Source organism: Cupressus sempervirens, chromosome 7, assembly GCF_028749045.1.
Source record: "Cupressus sempervirens isolate cs-2001-9-10 chromosome 7, ASM2874904v1, whole genome shotgun sequence".
NCBI lineage: Eukaryota > Viridiplantae > Streptophyta > Pinopsida > Cupressales > Cupressaceae > Cupressus > Cupressus sempervirens.
This window is the reverse complement of record NC_143124.1, coordinates 19,005,428-19,021,168: the sequence shown is the minus strand read 5'-3', so window position 1 is coordinate 19,021,168 and position 15,741 is coordinate 19,005,428. Positions and strand designations below refer to the sequence as shown.

The 15,741-nt window shown below is 35.2% G+C and overlaps 1 protein-coding gene across 1 annotated transcript; it reads left to right on the top strand.

The window, feature by feature from the left end:
• The first annotated feature begins 3,389 nt into the window (after positions 1-3,389).
• LOC149545205 (uncharacterized) lies at positions 3,390-5,883 on the top strand. Its single transcript, XM_089793717.1, has 4 exons — positions 3,390-3,518; positions 4,116-4,239; positions 4,441-5,479; positions 5,583-5,883. Exons 1-4 carry the CDS (start codon positions 3,390-3,392, stop codon positions 5,881-5,883), a joined length of 1,593 nt encoding a protein of 530 aa, XP_089649843.1.
• Positions 5,884-15,741: the final 9,858 nt, after the last annotated feature.

Genomic DNA, 15,741 nt, shown 5'->3' with positions numbered 1-15,741 from the left:
CGCACAACAAGTTGACAACTTGGCAACCAATAAAAACAAGCTAATCTAGGAAAGCAATAACAACTAACTAAGAAAGCGAGCAACTTAAGAAAAAGTAAACTGAATGAAAGAAAAGCCTACCTAACTAGCTACAATGCAAGGGTTACCTTCTATCAATTTTGCACTTGATACAGCTTCAAATCCTGCCCATTATAAACATGGCAGGGTTTCTCCAGCGGGATATGCCAACTTGAAAGAGTTGTTCTGATTCACCTGTATGATTTGAAATGGCCCTTTCCATAAAGATTGAAACTTGGAGTGCATTCCTCTTAGTTCATGCCTAAAAAATGAGAAAGAAAGAGAGAGAAATGGAGCCATAAGCTCATTACAAGAACTACGTAGTGAGTGTGTGGTGTAGAGAGTGAGAGAGGAGAATCTCTTATATAGAGATTAGAAGAGGAGTTATTTGGTAACTCCATGTGAATGATTGCCACAGTCATCAGTGTCTGTGTATCAAGTGTCATGATCATCTTAAGGAGGAATAAACTATTTCCCTTAATAAGTGAATTACAAAAAAGACATGTCCTCGCACATGTGCAAGAGGACAAACAAGTGACATGTCCTCACACTTGTACTAGAGGACAAAAATTACATAAGGGATACCTTGGTTTATCCAAATTAATAAATAAATACAACCAAGGAAAGATCGCTAATTCTAACTATAAAACTGCTAGACTACTAGTATCTGTGAAATAAGAATGCAACCCATCTATCAATAAGACTCTTAGATCCCATGTCAATCTGTAAAATTCAGCTGCACCCAACCGCTGTATTACTGTGATCTCGTGTGTACCAAACCCTAAGCTAAGTAATAAGTAGCCATAATTTACAAAGCACAAGGCATTCCTCGTGGGAACTCTTGGATCCCATACCATCCTACCAACACGATCCTAGGAGTAGTAATAGTAGTCCAGCCATCCAGTATCCTTCTGTATAATACAACCTTCACAAGTCTATTACTCTACCTATGCAAAAGATACCCCTGATATACATGAAGATCAGCTCATTAGACTGCCAAATGCTGCTGTTATAGGATATACTATGATGAAGAATGATGCTGCAGGTGTCATTGTACCCATACAGAGTGAAGAAATCCAATTCACTTCCAATATCTAATCTCAAATCAGGCCTCTGCAAATTCCCCTGCAACTCAATATCTCCTGTAGTCCTGGCCAAGTCTGAATATGCAATGTGTGATGAAGTCGGGAAGCCACTATTGACTGAAGTATGGATGAGGAAAATCACCAACCAATAAGTGAACTGCTATCTTGTCATAAGAACTTAGTTACAAATCTAAAATTGGGTTGTAGCTGCCTTCATTATGTATCAAAGACAACTCTTGGCTCTCTAAATCATGTTACCTCATGATAATGTGAAGGCTTATAGCTGCTGTTGTAAAAGTCAACATTGGTGAATCTTATTTCTTGCTGGTCTTTTTTATCATCATTAGCATAACATCTCTTGTTTGAATAATGGGAGGTGGGAATGATATGCTTACTTTCAACTTCAGAAATACTGTGGATTATTTCAACCAATTGTATGATCTCGATTTTTGAATTAAGTTCATCTTTCTTGTGAGTACCTATCATAGAATTCTGACTTTCATCCTTGTACAATGAATAATGTGTCATACTTGGTTGAAGACAAAGTTCATCTACATCCTTTTCCTTGCCATCTCCAAATTTGATAGCAAGTTCCCTATGCATTAATAGCTGCAAGTAATCTGATTTCATTCTCTCAAATGCTTCTTTGATTGTTTGAAGTTGTGACTAGTAACCCCACATGAAAACCCTTGTTGTCTTTCTTCAATTTGAGTTTCCCATTAAGTTTTTCAATGTATTGGTTAGACTGCTCTGCCCTTGTTAAGACTTGTACGTCCCTTTCCTCTGCGACCAACAATCTTTACTTGAAATCTTGCATTGTTAAAGGCTTTAGTTCAAATTTATCCAGGGTGGATGGGCTGTTATGCATTAATTTTTTTGATTCCTTCTCAACTGTGAGAACATTATCTTCATCATACTTCGATAAATTTGTAGAAGCTTTCATTAGAGTATGTTATTCTCATATAATCAATTTAATTATGAGGGGTTGCATAGTTTCGAATAAAGTTGTTATAAGAGACAGGGCGTGTCCATTAAATGCATCACTTCAGCATTCAGAATCTATATTATTACAAACATATTCAGACTCCTCAGAGGAATCAGGCACAGCAAAGAGATAATATTGAAAAAAGTATTTAAGTTATATATATATATATATTGGAAGGAGAGTTTATCATATCAAGGGATCATTTATAAACTTGATCTTTTGTTCACTACCAGATAAGCTCATATCAGAGAAAATCAGTGAGCATGAATAACTCCAAATCAGACTTATTTGACTTACTAAGAGATCTTATTGCACTAATTACTGGTATAAGATCAAATCAAATAGCATATATCCAAGGATAACAACAATTCAAAGTCAATTATAGTGTACGAGACTATTACCCTGGAAAGAATCTAACTTGTACATAGCATCCTTGAAACAATGCTAATATTGCCCATGTCTTATCAATTACATCAAGATTGAAGTAGTAAGTTCAAGCAAGAATAGAGTATTCATAATAATTGTCCTGGATTTCTATACCATCTTAGTGAGGGACTTTACAATTAGGAACATAAGAAAAATAAAAATAAAAATGGAATAGGTATTATTTATTTCTCCATAAATTATTTATGAATGAAAATGAAATGGTGGATGTTAGTTGAAAAAACCACGTTGATCGAATAATGCATTTTAAAAAATGCTGTGTAAAGTATTGTTTTATGGGGTTCAGTTGCCTTATCATCTGAAAAATATGCAGAAGTAGTTCTTTGTTTTAACTGTTCTGTTTTCTTAACCTGTGTTTTTGTTTTTAAACTCTTTTACAGTAAACAAGTATTAATATTTACTATATTATATTGAATATAGGAAATCATGTTTTAAGAAATTATATGTGTGTCTATGCATGTATAGATATCTTAAGATGAATACAATGTAAATAAGCAACTTAAAATTGACTAAACTTGAATACATAAGAAGAACTCATCGCCGGCATTGGTGGGTTGTTGACTGTCAATCAAAATACAACACATTGACATGCACTAGGTTTTCTTATTTGAGTTCTTCAAAGTTTTGATTGACATTATACCGCATTAATATTTGTTGTAAGATCTTGTTTACTGTTTTTATGCAAGATTGTTGTAGATATAACCCTCTAAGTTCTTATGTTCTATTTGCTAGTGATTTGAGAGTTTTATTGTGTGTTCAAATTTATTATACTATTGATAAAGTTCATGTGTATTTGAAGTTGTTGTATTGGTCTTGTGATGCTGTTTGTTGGAAGATGCTGTGTTGTTGCTGTGACGGTGTCATATCCTACTGTTGTGGAGCTTTTTGTTATTAACACAAAGCTATTCCACGCGTCCAATAAATATCATACTGTTGTGGAGCTTTGCGTTATTAACACAAAGCTATTCCATGCGTTCAATAACACAAAGCTATTTCACACGTCCATCCTATGTGCCTTGTTAGTAGCACTTGTATAACTTTCCCTTCTTTATTTGGGTTTTAGAAATTTATTGGACTCAGGTAATGCACTGATATTAAAAGACAATTTGGAGTTTTTAACCTTTTGTAAATTTGTTTAATTTGATGGTGGATAGTTGTAGCTTTATTTTAACTATTAAAAAATGAAATATGAAACATGATTTGTATTATGGAGTTTATGATGACTTTTAAGCAGAGGTTTATAGGTTTACAATTTTGCAGCAGAATTCATTTAATCAATTTTGTCATTTTACAATTACTTTATACACATCATATTCCTAAGTATATTTGGACTCATTCATGTTTAGGTTTCCATATTCTTGAACATATATTACTATCGGCGTACCCATTGCACCTTCTTTTGGTGCAGGCACCAGTTTATTTTCTGTTTCAATTTACTTTACTTCGTACTGAAATTAAGGACCTTACATGAAGGCATAAATTACATACAGACCCATATATCGTTACGTTCTCATTTTGAACGAGTTTCCTATTTCTATTGACAGGATCAGAACAGTTCTGTAAAGGGGATATTTCATATGGGGCTTTATATTCTGGACAAGGGACTGCCCCTATTACAGCAAGCCTCATGGGCGAGAAACCATAGAACCAAAATAATTGTTAAAACAAGTCAGCCTGCTATATATTGCTTCTCGGAACATTTCCAGTTCATAGTGCTCTAATTTTGTAAACACCAGCTGTGGACTGCAACATAAATTCCTGAGTTGTATCTCATCATCATTAGGCTGCAAATCGTTTACTTTCATGAAATTCATTGTAATATGTTTGTATACAAATCTATCTTCAAAATCATATTTTGGTTTGCTACAGATCACAGAATCAGAGCACATTTGGTTTTGATAAAGCTCATGGGAGCCAGTCAGAATCGAGAAGAGAGAAAATCAGTTATGAATCTCCAGCCTCCAAGCGAGGATGAACGTTCAGTGTTGGTACAGAACATTCTCACTTATCTTTCTTTGGATTCCTCTTTTTCCAGAAGGCGCGGTCCTTTGAGCGAAAAAAAGGCAGGGGAACATGCAAAAGAAATAGAAAGATTTTTATTTGCGGTTGCAAACTACCATGCTAGCATTAATCCGGATGCGGATGGTATCTCATTTCTAAATTTATATGCAAAGGAAAGAAGCAATCTACTGAAGGATGCCCTTGAGCGAGGAACCACTGCTGAGACAAGAAACCCTAATGTCAGGGAAGCATTCCCTGAAATAGTTGGAATGAAAGAAACTGTTTTTGATATGTCAACAGGGTTACGGAGATTTCTTACTGCACGTTTAGCCAGGAAGCTCTTAAGTCCATTAGAAGAACCGGGGAATCCTTACACCAAGATATGCTTTGGCAACAAAAGTTTTGGAGTGAATGCAGCCCATGTTGCACGTAGAGTCTTGAGGGGTGTTCGAAAAACTTTAAAAGATGTGGAACTTAAAGACTTTTACTTTGAAAGATCTGAGGCCAAGGCGTTAAAGGTTATGTCAATACTTTCTTCCGCTCTCAGACAATGTGTGCTGAGATCCTTGATTCTTGAACTTGTTGTTCATGCAGAGAAGGGCCTCATTGCCTTTGGACCACTCTTCAAATTTCAGAAAATTCTAGAAGAATTGAAGTTCACCAATACTCGCATTTTTGAAAAATCTGCTAGAGCCCTTTGTGAGTTTCTTCCATCTGTTGAAAGGATTAAGTGTTTGCATTTTTCTCACAGCTATTCAAAAGACGATGCAATAGAGATACTTTCAATGCTTGTTGAGAAATGCATTGCTCTAGAGGATTTCAAATTCTCCAAAAGTCTAGTAGGTAAGCGCGGTATTAGAGCTCTAGTAAGAGCTCTGAGCCAAGGTAGGCAGTTGAAAACACTCAAGTTATAACCATTTTGGGGCAATCGGTGGGGTTACTCTCACACGTCATGTCTTCCCTAAACATCTAGATCTTACAGAAGTTTACTTTGACCATATGTATCTCAGGGATGAAGGGACTATTGCTATTGCCAACGGACTCAAGGATGCAGCTCCATCTCTTAGTGTTCTTTCGGTCGGAGGAAATTATATATCTCCAAAAGCAGCTCCAGCTTTAGCGGATTGTCTTCTTATAAAGAAGTTGCTGACTGTGTTTTATGCAGCTCCAGCTTTAGCGGATTGTCTTCTTATAAAGAAGTTGCTGACTGTGTTTTATGCAGGAGAGAATATGCTCGTGGATGATGGATCAGTTGTAATATGCACAGCCATTTTGGAAGGTAATGAGAGTGGATTAAAGAACTTGATTTGAGCAAAAATGGTATGACTGATATTGGGGCTCGGACTGCCGTGAAAGCTGTTGCAAACAAGCCCTATTTCAGTAGGCTTTTTATTTTTGAGAATTCAATTACTGCAAAAGGAAATGAGACTGTCAGAGTCATGCTCAGAAAAGGTACTAAGGGTGCAGAACTGTGTCAACTTAATATTTGGGAGCACTTCATTCCAGAGACATGGGGCAAATTCATCAGTGATAGTGATACGGAGTCAGAGGTTGAACCGACAAAACGCAAAGTGAGGCATGGCAGTGACAGTGACACTGGTTCAGAGGTTAAACTGAAAAAACACAAAGTGAGGCATGGCAGTGATAGTGAGTTAGAGGAGAAACTGAAAAAACAAAAACCAAGTCTGGACAATGATAGCGACTTTGAGTGATAGCATTGGAGGGCAGTTATATTCACAAGCATTATGCTCTCTTTTTCTTTGATTTGTTTGGCAGCTTCCAACAAAATGAACTGTTAAGTTTCATCGATAGGTACATGCTGACTTAGCAAACACATTACTTTATTGTCAAAATAAAAATATATCGAGGATGGCTCCTCTATGTCAGAATGAAGGCTGTAAAAAATGGCATTTTTTCGAATTCTGGATGCTTCACTCTGAAGTGTATTAGAAGATAGAATAAGTTCGATTGTTTTATCCTGAGCATTTTTGGCTTTGCTAATAACTAACAAACATTTGGGGACAAGTTCTGACTTAATGAATCAAGTACTGTTCAAATATAAGGTCTTTTAAAGATATTGTTTGATATTTTGGCTTGGTAACTCTATGATTAACCACAACAGCTGGACAAAATAGCTTCAGAACAGTAGCTTGTGAGAATGTGGTAGTGAGAAAAATAAGGTAAACACTTTGTACATATAAACATGTTGATCACTTGGAATACTTTTAAAGTACTTAACAGAAAACTATTTTGAAATAGACCACTGTTACATTATAAAGCTTAGAGCACATTTAGGCCACTCAAACCCAACTTGTCATCATGGCAGATATACTTTTGAAACTTCAATGAGTTGGGTGGACGAGCCATCTTGGTATAGGGCTTTTTTTCTAAGTTCGTTTCTGCAGTTCTGCAATTCTCTGTTGTGAGATTGTGGGTTTGTAAAATTCTTGAAAGAGAGTTAAGTGCTTCTTTGGGTTCAAACCCTTCTGGCTCTATGTAGGACAGATGTGATTTAGGGTTAGCATGAGCAGATGAGTAGAGCTCTTGAATATGCTGTTTAGCTATTCGACGTCTATAGTATATACCCTTGAATTATTCCTCTTAAGAATAGGTATAATGAATGGATTTTAGAGAAGTTTGAGAATAATGAGGAAACTCCATTTTTGAGGGTTATCTTTCCTAGCAGAGATGTTCTTGTCCATGTGAGTGGAGTTCTGAAGTCCTCGGGAGTTGGTACAAATCTCTCTTTCAATGGAGTAGACTCGTGTCATCTAATGGTTTTATATCAGCAGATTTTGCAGACATTCTGCTTGAAGCATATAGTAGAAATTCATAGCAATTAGAGATTAAGCACCTTGAAGCTTCTCTTACAATTTTTGAAATTGTTTTGCTACATTCATGACAGTTATATTTATGAAAACATAAAGAGGATTGGTCTCTAAATGCCACTTCTACACAGCTTGCTGATTTTAGTTTATATATTTATTTGTCCTTGCCTTATAAGCCGGAGACAAATGTTTTCAACTTCCTATTTCCAATTTTTATTTCTCGACCTATAGTTTATAGTATTTTTTCAAAAGATGACTTCTACTGATTGTTGCAATATTTTTATTGGTGGCTAGCATTTCCCAATGATATAATTTATTTTCATTTACAAATTTAAAAATCAAAATCTTCTGCTGAATCAGAAACAAGCATGGCAAAATTTGTGATAGGTTTCTAATGCTTTTGAGGCTTTTGATGTGTGACTGAAATGAGTTGGTTTTCTGTTTCTGTGGATCACTGTCTGTACCAAATAGAAATATAATTCAGATTAACCTGTGTTAATAGATGCACAACATTGTTATTGCATGAGACAATTTGCGCAGGTATATAGCATGCCATGGTTTCTCTGAGTTTTATGATAAGATTCTTCCTCTGCTGGATTGCTTCATTGTTTTTTGAAGAATGCAAAGATACGACGAATGTGAGCAGTGACTTATCGATCCCTTTGAAGCAAATGTACTTGTATTGTCATTTGATGCAAGAAAACAATTTTGTAGCTGTATGTTGCATCCTGCAACTAACACAAATACTTATTAGGAGGCCCAGGGTTTAGTTGGCTATAAGTTGATTGTAATTTCCAAGCCCTTGGACACGTATCTGCATTTAGGGTTTCATAAGGGGTGCAATGTTAATATTGTTTACGTTTTGGAGGAGCGAATTTGCTGCATAGGTTTTTGAGGATTTCAATTGTGAAGAAAAATACCATTCAATTTAAGATTTTAGTGTATTGCATTGCAATTTGCCTATGTTTTATTTTAATTAAAAATGTTAAAAATACAGGAAAAATAACATGTTCTTATTCCAAATTCTAGAATTTGTGTAGCTTGATTGGGCTTAAATTTGATTTTCAATAAATTCATCTTTGATTCCAATAATAGCAAATGACATATCTTGCTCACTTGGTGAATAACAGACTAGTATTTCATCTTGAAAATTGAATGAATTCAATCTCAAAATTACGATGACTAGTGCACTGCCAAAAAAACTAGCACGAGCAATTTGTGGCTTTGATCTGCTTGAGCAACAATTTTACTAGGCAAGTTTCTAGTGTGGGAGGAAATATATTTAGATATGCAACAACGAATAATTATTAGTTCCTGTACTATTTTATATGTTAGCTGCAATTATATTCAAAACTTAGACCAATCATTTTTAAAGTATTTTCAAGATCTATTAAGTTATTGTATAGTTTGGTGAATTTCACGTGTTTACAAATTCCAAAGAAGACCATTTATCAATGCTCCAATTGGCTGCGAGCAATTAAGGTATGGAGAAAACAATTTCTTAAACTTAAATTACAATAAATTTCTATCATCCGAGTTGGCTGCATGCGAGGGAGATGCTTCAATTCCTCCCAACACATCAGATTTTGATCAAGCAAAGGATTCTAATTTTTAAAATCCTTCAGCATTGGAAATTTCACACTCTCAAAGATTATAAAATCCTTTCATATGTTGAATCCTACTTTGGGTAGAGGATTTTTTCCTTTCATGTGTTTGATTCCACTACACATAGAGGATTTTATCCTTTTGTCAGATTATAGTGTATTTTCCTCTGAAATGATCTCCTTGATCTCAATGAGCAATTCTCCAACTTCTCTGTAGATCCCTAACAAACCATATCCCTTACATCAAAGAAACCTTTCACAAATATATCTCACCAATAGATTCTTCATGTAAGGCAACAATATTTGTTTCTTTCCATCATCCTAAATGGTATACCTATTGTAACTTCCATCATGTACAACACATCTATCATATTGCCAAGGTCTACCCTACAAAATATGACTATATTCAGTAGGCTTAATATCACACGACACCATATCATAGTACTTTCCAATTTCTAAATTCATAAAACATTGTTCACTTACCATTAGTGTATACTCATCCTTGATCTATGAAATCTAATAGGCTTTAGGGTGCTTCAACCTTTCCAACTGCAACTTTGAAACCATCTCCTCAAAGGCCAAAGTTTTTGAACTTCCACTGTCAATGTTCACTTTCCAAACTATATTTGCCACTCTACATCTAGTTTCGAACAAACTTTTCCTCACAAGATTGTTTGAAGTCTTCTCACTCCATCATGCTCTCCTAACCATCAAGTTACTTTTCTTTTCAGGTTCATTTGTTAAATCTTTATGTATCAACACATGTATGCTACTGCTTACCTTCATACTCAATTCTTACACATTCAAATGATGCATGTCATTCTCCATAGTTGTAACAAGTTCCTCAGAATCCTCCTCTATTATAGCCACCTCGGTAATAACTACCTCAGGGTTTTCTTTCACCTTTCCATTCGGTCTTCCCTTGTTTTCATCCTTCCACTCGGTTTTGTTTTTGTGATGATTTGTCCTTTTCTGATCAGATCTACTACTTTCACCATAAGATCTGCTTCATCCCCTAAGAAATGTACCATCGTATCCTCTATCTTTGTACATTCCTTTTATTCAGTTTCTCCTTATCTTTCAGGGTAAATTGATAAGTTTCCTCAATGCTTTCCATCTTAACCAAACTGGTCTCCTCTTGTATAGAAGTCCACAATCCATTTAGGTATCTTGCAACTCTTTCCACTTCATCTTCAATATGTCTATGGATCTAATACCCAATTTGCAAAATTCCTTGGTGTATTCCTTAACAAAGCTATCTTTCTACTTCAAACTTTGTATCATCCTAACTATGTTAATCTGATAATCACAAGGGAAACTCTCCTTTCAACTTCTTTACCATCTTATCCCATACCTTGATTTTAGGTTTACCTTTCTGTCTATCATGTTGTAAATGCTCCCACCACAAGGATGCATGCATTTGTAACTTAGTGCTTGCAACTTCACCTTCTTCTCATCTAGTACGCTTTGTGTTAGTGAACAGATTTGTCTTCACATATGCTCACAATCTTAACTTCATTACCCTCTCACCAAGACAAATAAGCCACAATAGTTGGGCAAGTGTACCATGATCACTTCCCTCTGAATTTTATAGAGGCACAACTCCCTCAAAGGATATTCAATGAATGATGTTAATGGTATGCCTTTAACTAGAAGGCACAAAAGGCACACTATCATGTATCCATAGTCATGAGATAGATGAGAGAATTTACAAATAAATAAATACTCGAGAACTCAAAAGATTCTGTAGTAAATATTCACAATCAACAGATAAAGGGAAAATATCAAAATTATTTATTTCAGATTTTGTGATACACAAAACTCAAAATTTTCTTTATATGCAGAAATACAATTTACTGTATAAAGTTTATAAAAGATAACCAAAATGGTACTAAGAACAACATGACAGAAATGAATATATTTAAATACAATGATTTGAAATATATAAGACTATCATTCTTATTCACACAAAAACTCCAATATGAAAATGAAAAGAAAGTTTATAATTTTTCATCTACCATTGTTATAATACTGAAAAAGAGACCCCCCTCCCTCCCTACAACACAAAGTCTTTGATCAGAGAAAGAAGCCAGAACCTTTTCTCTTGAAAATTTCTCCCACTAAGGGTGCGGTCCCATGAGGGGGGCTTAAGCTCTATTTTTTAGGAAGCAGGTGGTCTCATGAGCAAAATATAATTGTGCTATGAGATTATTCAAAATCTTCTCCTTAAAAGTAGAAGCCCCTCATTTTTAGGAAGCAGGTGGAAAATGGGTGGGGTTGGAAATAGCCCCAGCAACGTAGAAATATTTTTTTTCCACTTGTCAACAATCTAAATTTTAGTTTTTTAATTAAAATGTAGTTTAGAGGGAATTTTAAATTTCAGCTTGTTTTTAATGTACATCTTCCTTCAATTTCGGAGCTAAAATATTTAGTATCATAAATCATGGGACCACTAGCTTTAAAATATTCCCTAAAAAGTAGCAAGTAGCTTCCACTCTATTTTATAGGAAGCCCCCTTCCATGGGACCCCAACCTAAGTAGACTCTACAAGAACCTCATTTAGTTTCGTAATCGAATATTGGAAAATATTATTAATTAAATATGACTTTCCCTTGATCCCTATTCACGGTGGCTTTCCTTTATCCCTATCCTTTTTATAACATCAAGAATTTATAAACATTATAACTAATAGTTTATAAATACCATTTTATAATGTTTATAAGCAGATTTGGACATGTGACATTTTTTGGTGATGAAGTGCTGTTAACATTTCATAACTGTTTTTGATAGTCTTGACAGCATTCCACTTCGACGTCCATAACTTTTGATCTGTAAAGAATTTGGATAAACACTTTGGAAAAGATTTAGAGAACTAAGATTATTAAAACATATGGGGAAATCAACTCAATCCAACAATTGAATTAAAAGTTATTACCCCCACAATATGATCATTTTTTTTAAGTTTATAGAAATGTTGTGGTTGTTGTTAAAACTAAACAATTTGAATTTGTGAGATTGAACCTGCACATTTTGAACCTTCTAACTTGTTAAACCTACAAACCTTAGTTTTTTTAACCATGATAATTTTGAACTGCATTCATGGTTTGGGGATCTTGAGTCACTTTGGTATTTTGAATCTAAATTTGAATCTGCACTTTTGAACCACTAGACATGAACTTTAAATTCTAAACCTTGAACTTTTTGAGCCCGATCGGACCCTTTGAACATGTCTGAACTGGTTTAAACTGATGAACCAACTTGAACTTTATGGAGTCATGTTTAACCATAATGTACCTACATGTATTTTCTCGAACCTGTCGAACCATTTTGAACTTCTTTGAACCTATTTAAACCACTGAACATGTGCTTCAAACTTGAACTTTGAACCTCAAAACTTTTGTACTTAATCCAGTTGTATATGAACTTGATGAACCATATGGACTTTTTGAGCCTTATGAACTTAATGAACCCGATGGACTTTTTGAGCCTTTTATATCTGAACCTGGTTGAACTTGAATATAATTGTCTTTGGAATGCTTTCTTCTTGCAAAATATCATTAAGAAAGTCCACATACTTGATTTCATGCCATTATGAATAGGAAAAGTAATTAGGTTTTAAATTGTTTAAATAAGGATCTATGTGTGGGCCGACACTCTCATATACAAAGTACTTGGTGATCCAATCTATCAACTAATCAAAATCCAACTTGCCATTGTACTTGAGAGGGTTAAATTACGTTGTAGACTTCAAACTTGTGAATGTCTTCAACAATCTTTTATCTCTTTGATTCATCAATAGTACAGGTGCGCCCACCTCTTAAACTTCTTCAATTTCATCCTCACTAATATCAACAAGATGTCTTCGACATTGCTTCACTGTCTCAATAGTTTCTAAAATAGCAGCCATCTTCCTTAACATATTAACAAATCTTAGATGTGTTTCAAGGAAATGAATAGAAAAATAACAAAGCATTTTAGTTTCATTCTGATTCTTGTCTCCTATCTCTATTGTCTGTAATTTTTTGTTATTTATGAACAAAGATCTTAAATCTAACTACAACCCCTTAAAGATGTATGTCTAGATATGATTTTCCATTGGTTCAAGGAACCAAGTGAATGCTTACTTATCCTAATAGGGTTGCTAGTTTAATGAGAAGGATATTTTATGAATATGAGATTCATTGTGAACACGGATGTCTGATTCAAAAAGTGATATGATATATATGATATCTTGATGTATAAGATATGTCACTAATATCATGGATGCATGTTTGTGATTTGTGGAATCAATCAATTAATAAGACACTAATGAGTAACAACTATAATTTAGTTTGTTGTTGTGTTGGTAAAAAAAAAATTTCCTTCTTCTTTTCCTCTCTTTATGTGTCCAAATTTATAACGAAGAACAACTTTAAACAACAGTTGGGAAACCATTTCTAAGAATATCTAGTTTCCCTCTGAATTGAGGTACATCTCCCTATATGAATAATCTTCAAAGAATTATGTTTGTTTCTACTTATCCTAATCGGGGTATGCTCTTAACTCGAGAGCAGGAGAGGCAAACCAAATTAAGCCTAACTAGAACTTAACTCAGGCAAGAAAAATTTCTCAATATCGAAACAGATCTATGTATCCACACTTCTTATGAATTCATAAGTCCATGCATGCAAGACTAAAATAAGTTGAATTCTAAATTTGAACTACAACTGATGAATCAGGAAAACTAACAGAATCCTTTCATCAAATAAAATATAACAATACTTATTACATCCATTTGAATTCCAGAAAACAGGGGAAATGAAACTCTGTTCTTTCTTAGTTCTCTGTAACGTGGAAAGGAAATACTAACAAATTACAATACCTACTAGAACGAAGTCCATTCAATTATTTCTGCAACAAATAGTACTTCACACCAAAATTTTCCGACCTTTAATTAATCATTGAATTTCATACATATAGGCTTTGAGAGATGACCATTACAATGGGAATTTCAATCGGTTCATCTTCTGAAAATGAAAAATGGCAAGATACCAATTTTTCAGATTTTAAAATTTACAAAAATTTGCAACATTTACATCAGAAAACAGAAAAGGAGTGTTAAATAAGTCATTTAGACTTCTTTCCCTTTTCAACTTTTGCCCTATATGTTCTAGCAGCCACTATGATTGTGATCATCTCCTCATGACTAGGCACATGTACATTGGTGAATCTTAAGAGCCACTTTGAATGCTCCCGAGCTAACTCCTTTATTGCACCCAGCTGACTTGTTAACTCTCCAGCTGCCACATGTATGTATCCACTCAATGCCTGCAACTCTATCACTCTATTTTGACTGCTTGAAGTCATTCCAGATAGGTTACTCAAGTATGTGGAGAAATTATTCTTCATTACTTCTATCTCAATGAGAGCCTTCCCTTGTCCACTGCTTTTTGGGTCAGTGTGTAATCCTTGCATGAGCTCAAATGCTCTATCTTGGATCTTCTTCACCTTTTCCTTTGTTTCTTTGAGTCCTTCCTCTGCCTCTTGAATCATCTCTTGCTTGAATTGCATGTTTTGAAGCCATTCGAATAGAGGCTCAGTCCCCTTCTTCAAAATCTTTGCTTCAACTGCCTCTTTTTCCTTCATTTGGATGATCATATTTAGGAGAGACATGCATTCGTCACACCTTGCCTCTTCTGCAGCCAAAGTGTTGTGATTAGAAGTGATATTATCCTTCTCAAATTCTAACCGAAGGATGACATTTCCAATTTGATCAATCAGAATAGCTCCATCTGTACTGAGCTTCTCAATCCATTCTTTTCCAAACTGACCAAAATGCCTATCTTTTTGGAGTTGTGATATGAAGGCTTGTACCTCTTCTGCTGAAGGATTTTCAGTGGCAGGCACATCAGTGATAGTTGCCAATGGAACAACTAATTGCTAGATGAATCTTCTCAACTCCTCTATTTCTGCTTTCATTCTAACCTTTGATAACTTGAGATCTTCCAGTTGCTCTTCTATCACCTCATTACTCGATTTCCATAGGCCTACTTTTGTATCATGCCTGGCTTCCCCAAGGTCAATTGAGTGCAGAGTGAAGTCCTCCGGTGTCATATCTTCAATTCTCCTTGCCTTGTTTGGTTTTGCTACCTCCATAGTTAGGTGCCTTGTTTTTGGATCTCGTCCCAATATTGACAAGGTCTTCTGCTTTTTTGTTTTTACTAAGGCAGATCCTGAGCGAACCGCTTGAGATACAACATCTTTTAAAGGAAAATTTTCATCTTTTCTTTTCCTCTTCTTCTCCAAAGTATCCTCAAGCCAAGACTCTGTATTAATCACTTTGGAGGCTATTTCAAGTGATTCAATGTTGAACATCTTCTTCTTTACTAGAGTCGTTGTTGCTATAGCTGCAGAAAAGGGGTCCTTTGGATCTCGAGAAAGGAGTCGAGATGAACCTGGAGCTTTCCCTTCTTCTTGAGCTTTCTTGGCAGCTTCATCAGACTCAGTGGATTCACTACTACTACTTTTATCATCTCCAAATTCTACTATCTGAATAGGAGAACTAGCAGGCTTAAGAACAGGAGCGCTTATAGATGGAGTGGGACTACGACGGGGGGATAAGACAGGGGCAACATGAAGAGATGGAGTTGGAGAAGCTTGAGGAGATGGGGGAAAAGTAGCATGTGGATGTGATACTGGAGCGAGAGATCCATCTTTCTGTTCCTCCATCTCTTTTTCAGCTTCATCTTGAGTTTCGA

What these genes read in the sequence shown, in the direction of transcription:
- LOC149545205 (XM_089793717.1), top strand. Translation starts at nt 3,390, where the DNA reads ATGCTGTTTGTTGGAAGATGCTGTGTTGTTGCTGTGACGGTGTCATAT. An exon ending in CAAAATAATTGTTAAAACAA is followed by an intron (nt 4,240 to 4,440) that starts GTCAGCCTGCTA and finishes GGTTTGCTACAG; the next exon opens with ATCACAGAATCAGAGCACAT. An exon ending in AGGCAGTTGAAAACACTCAA is followed by an intron (nt 5,480 to 5,582) that starts GTTATAACCATT and finishes TATGTATCTCAG; the next exon opens with GGATGAAGGGACTATTGCTA.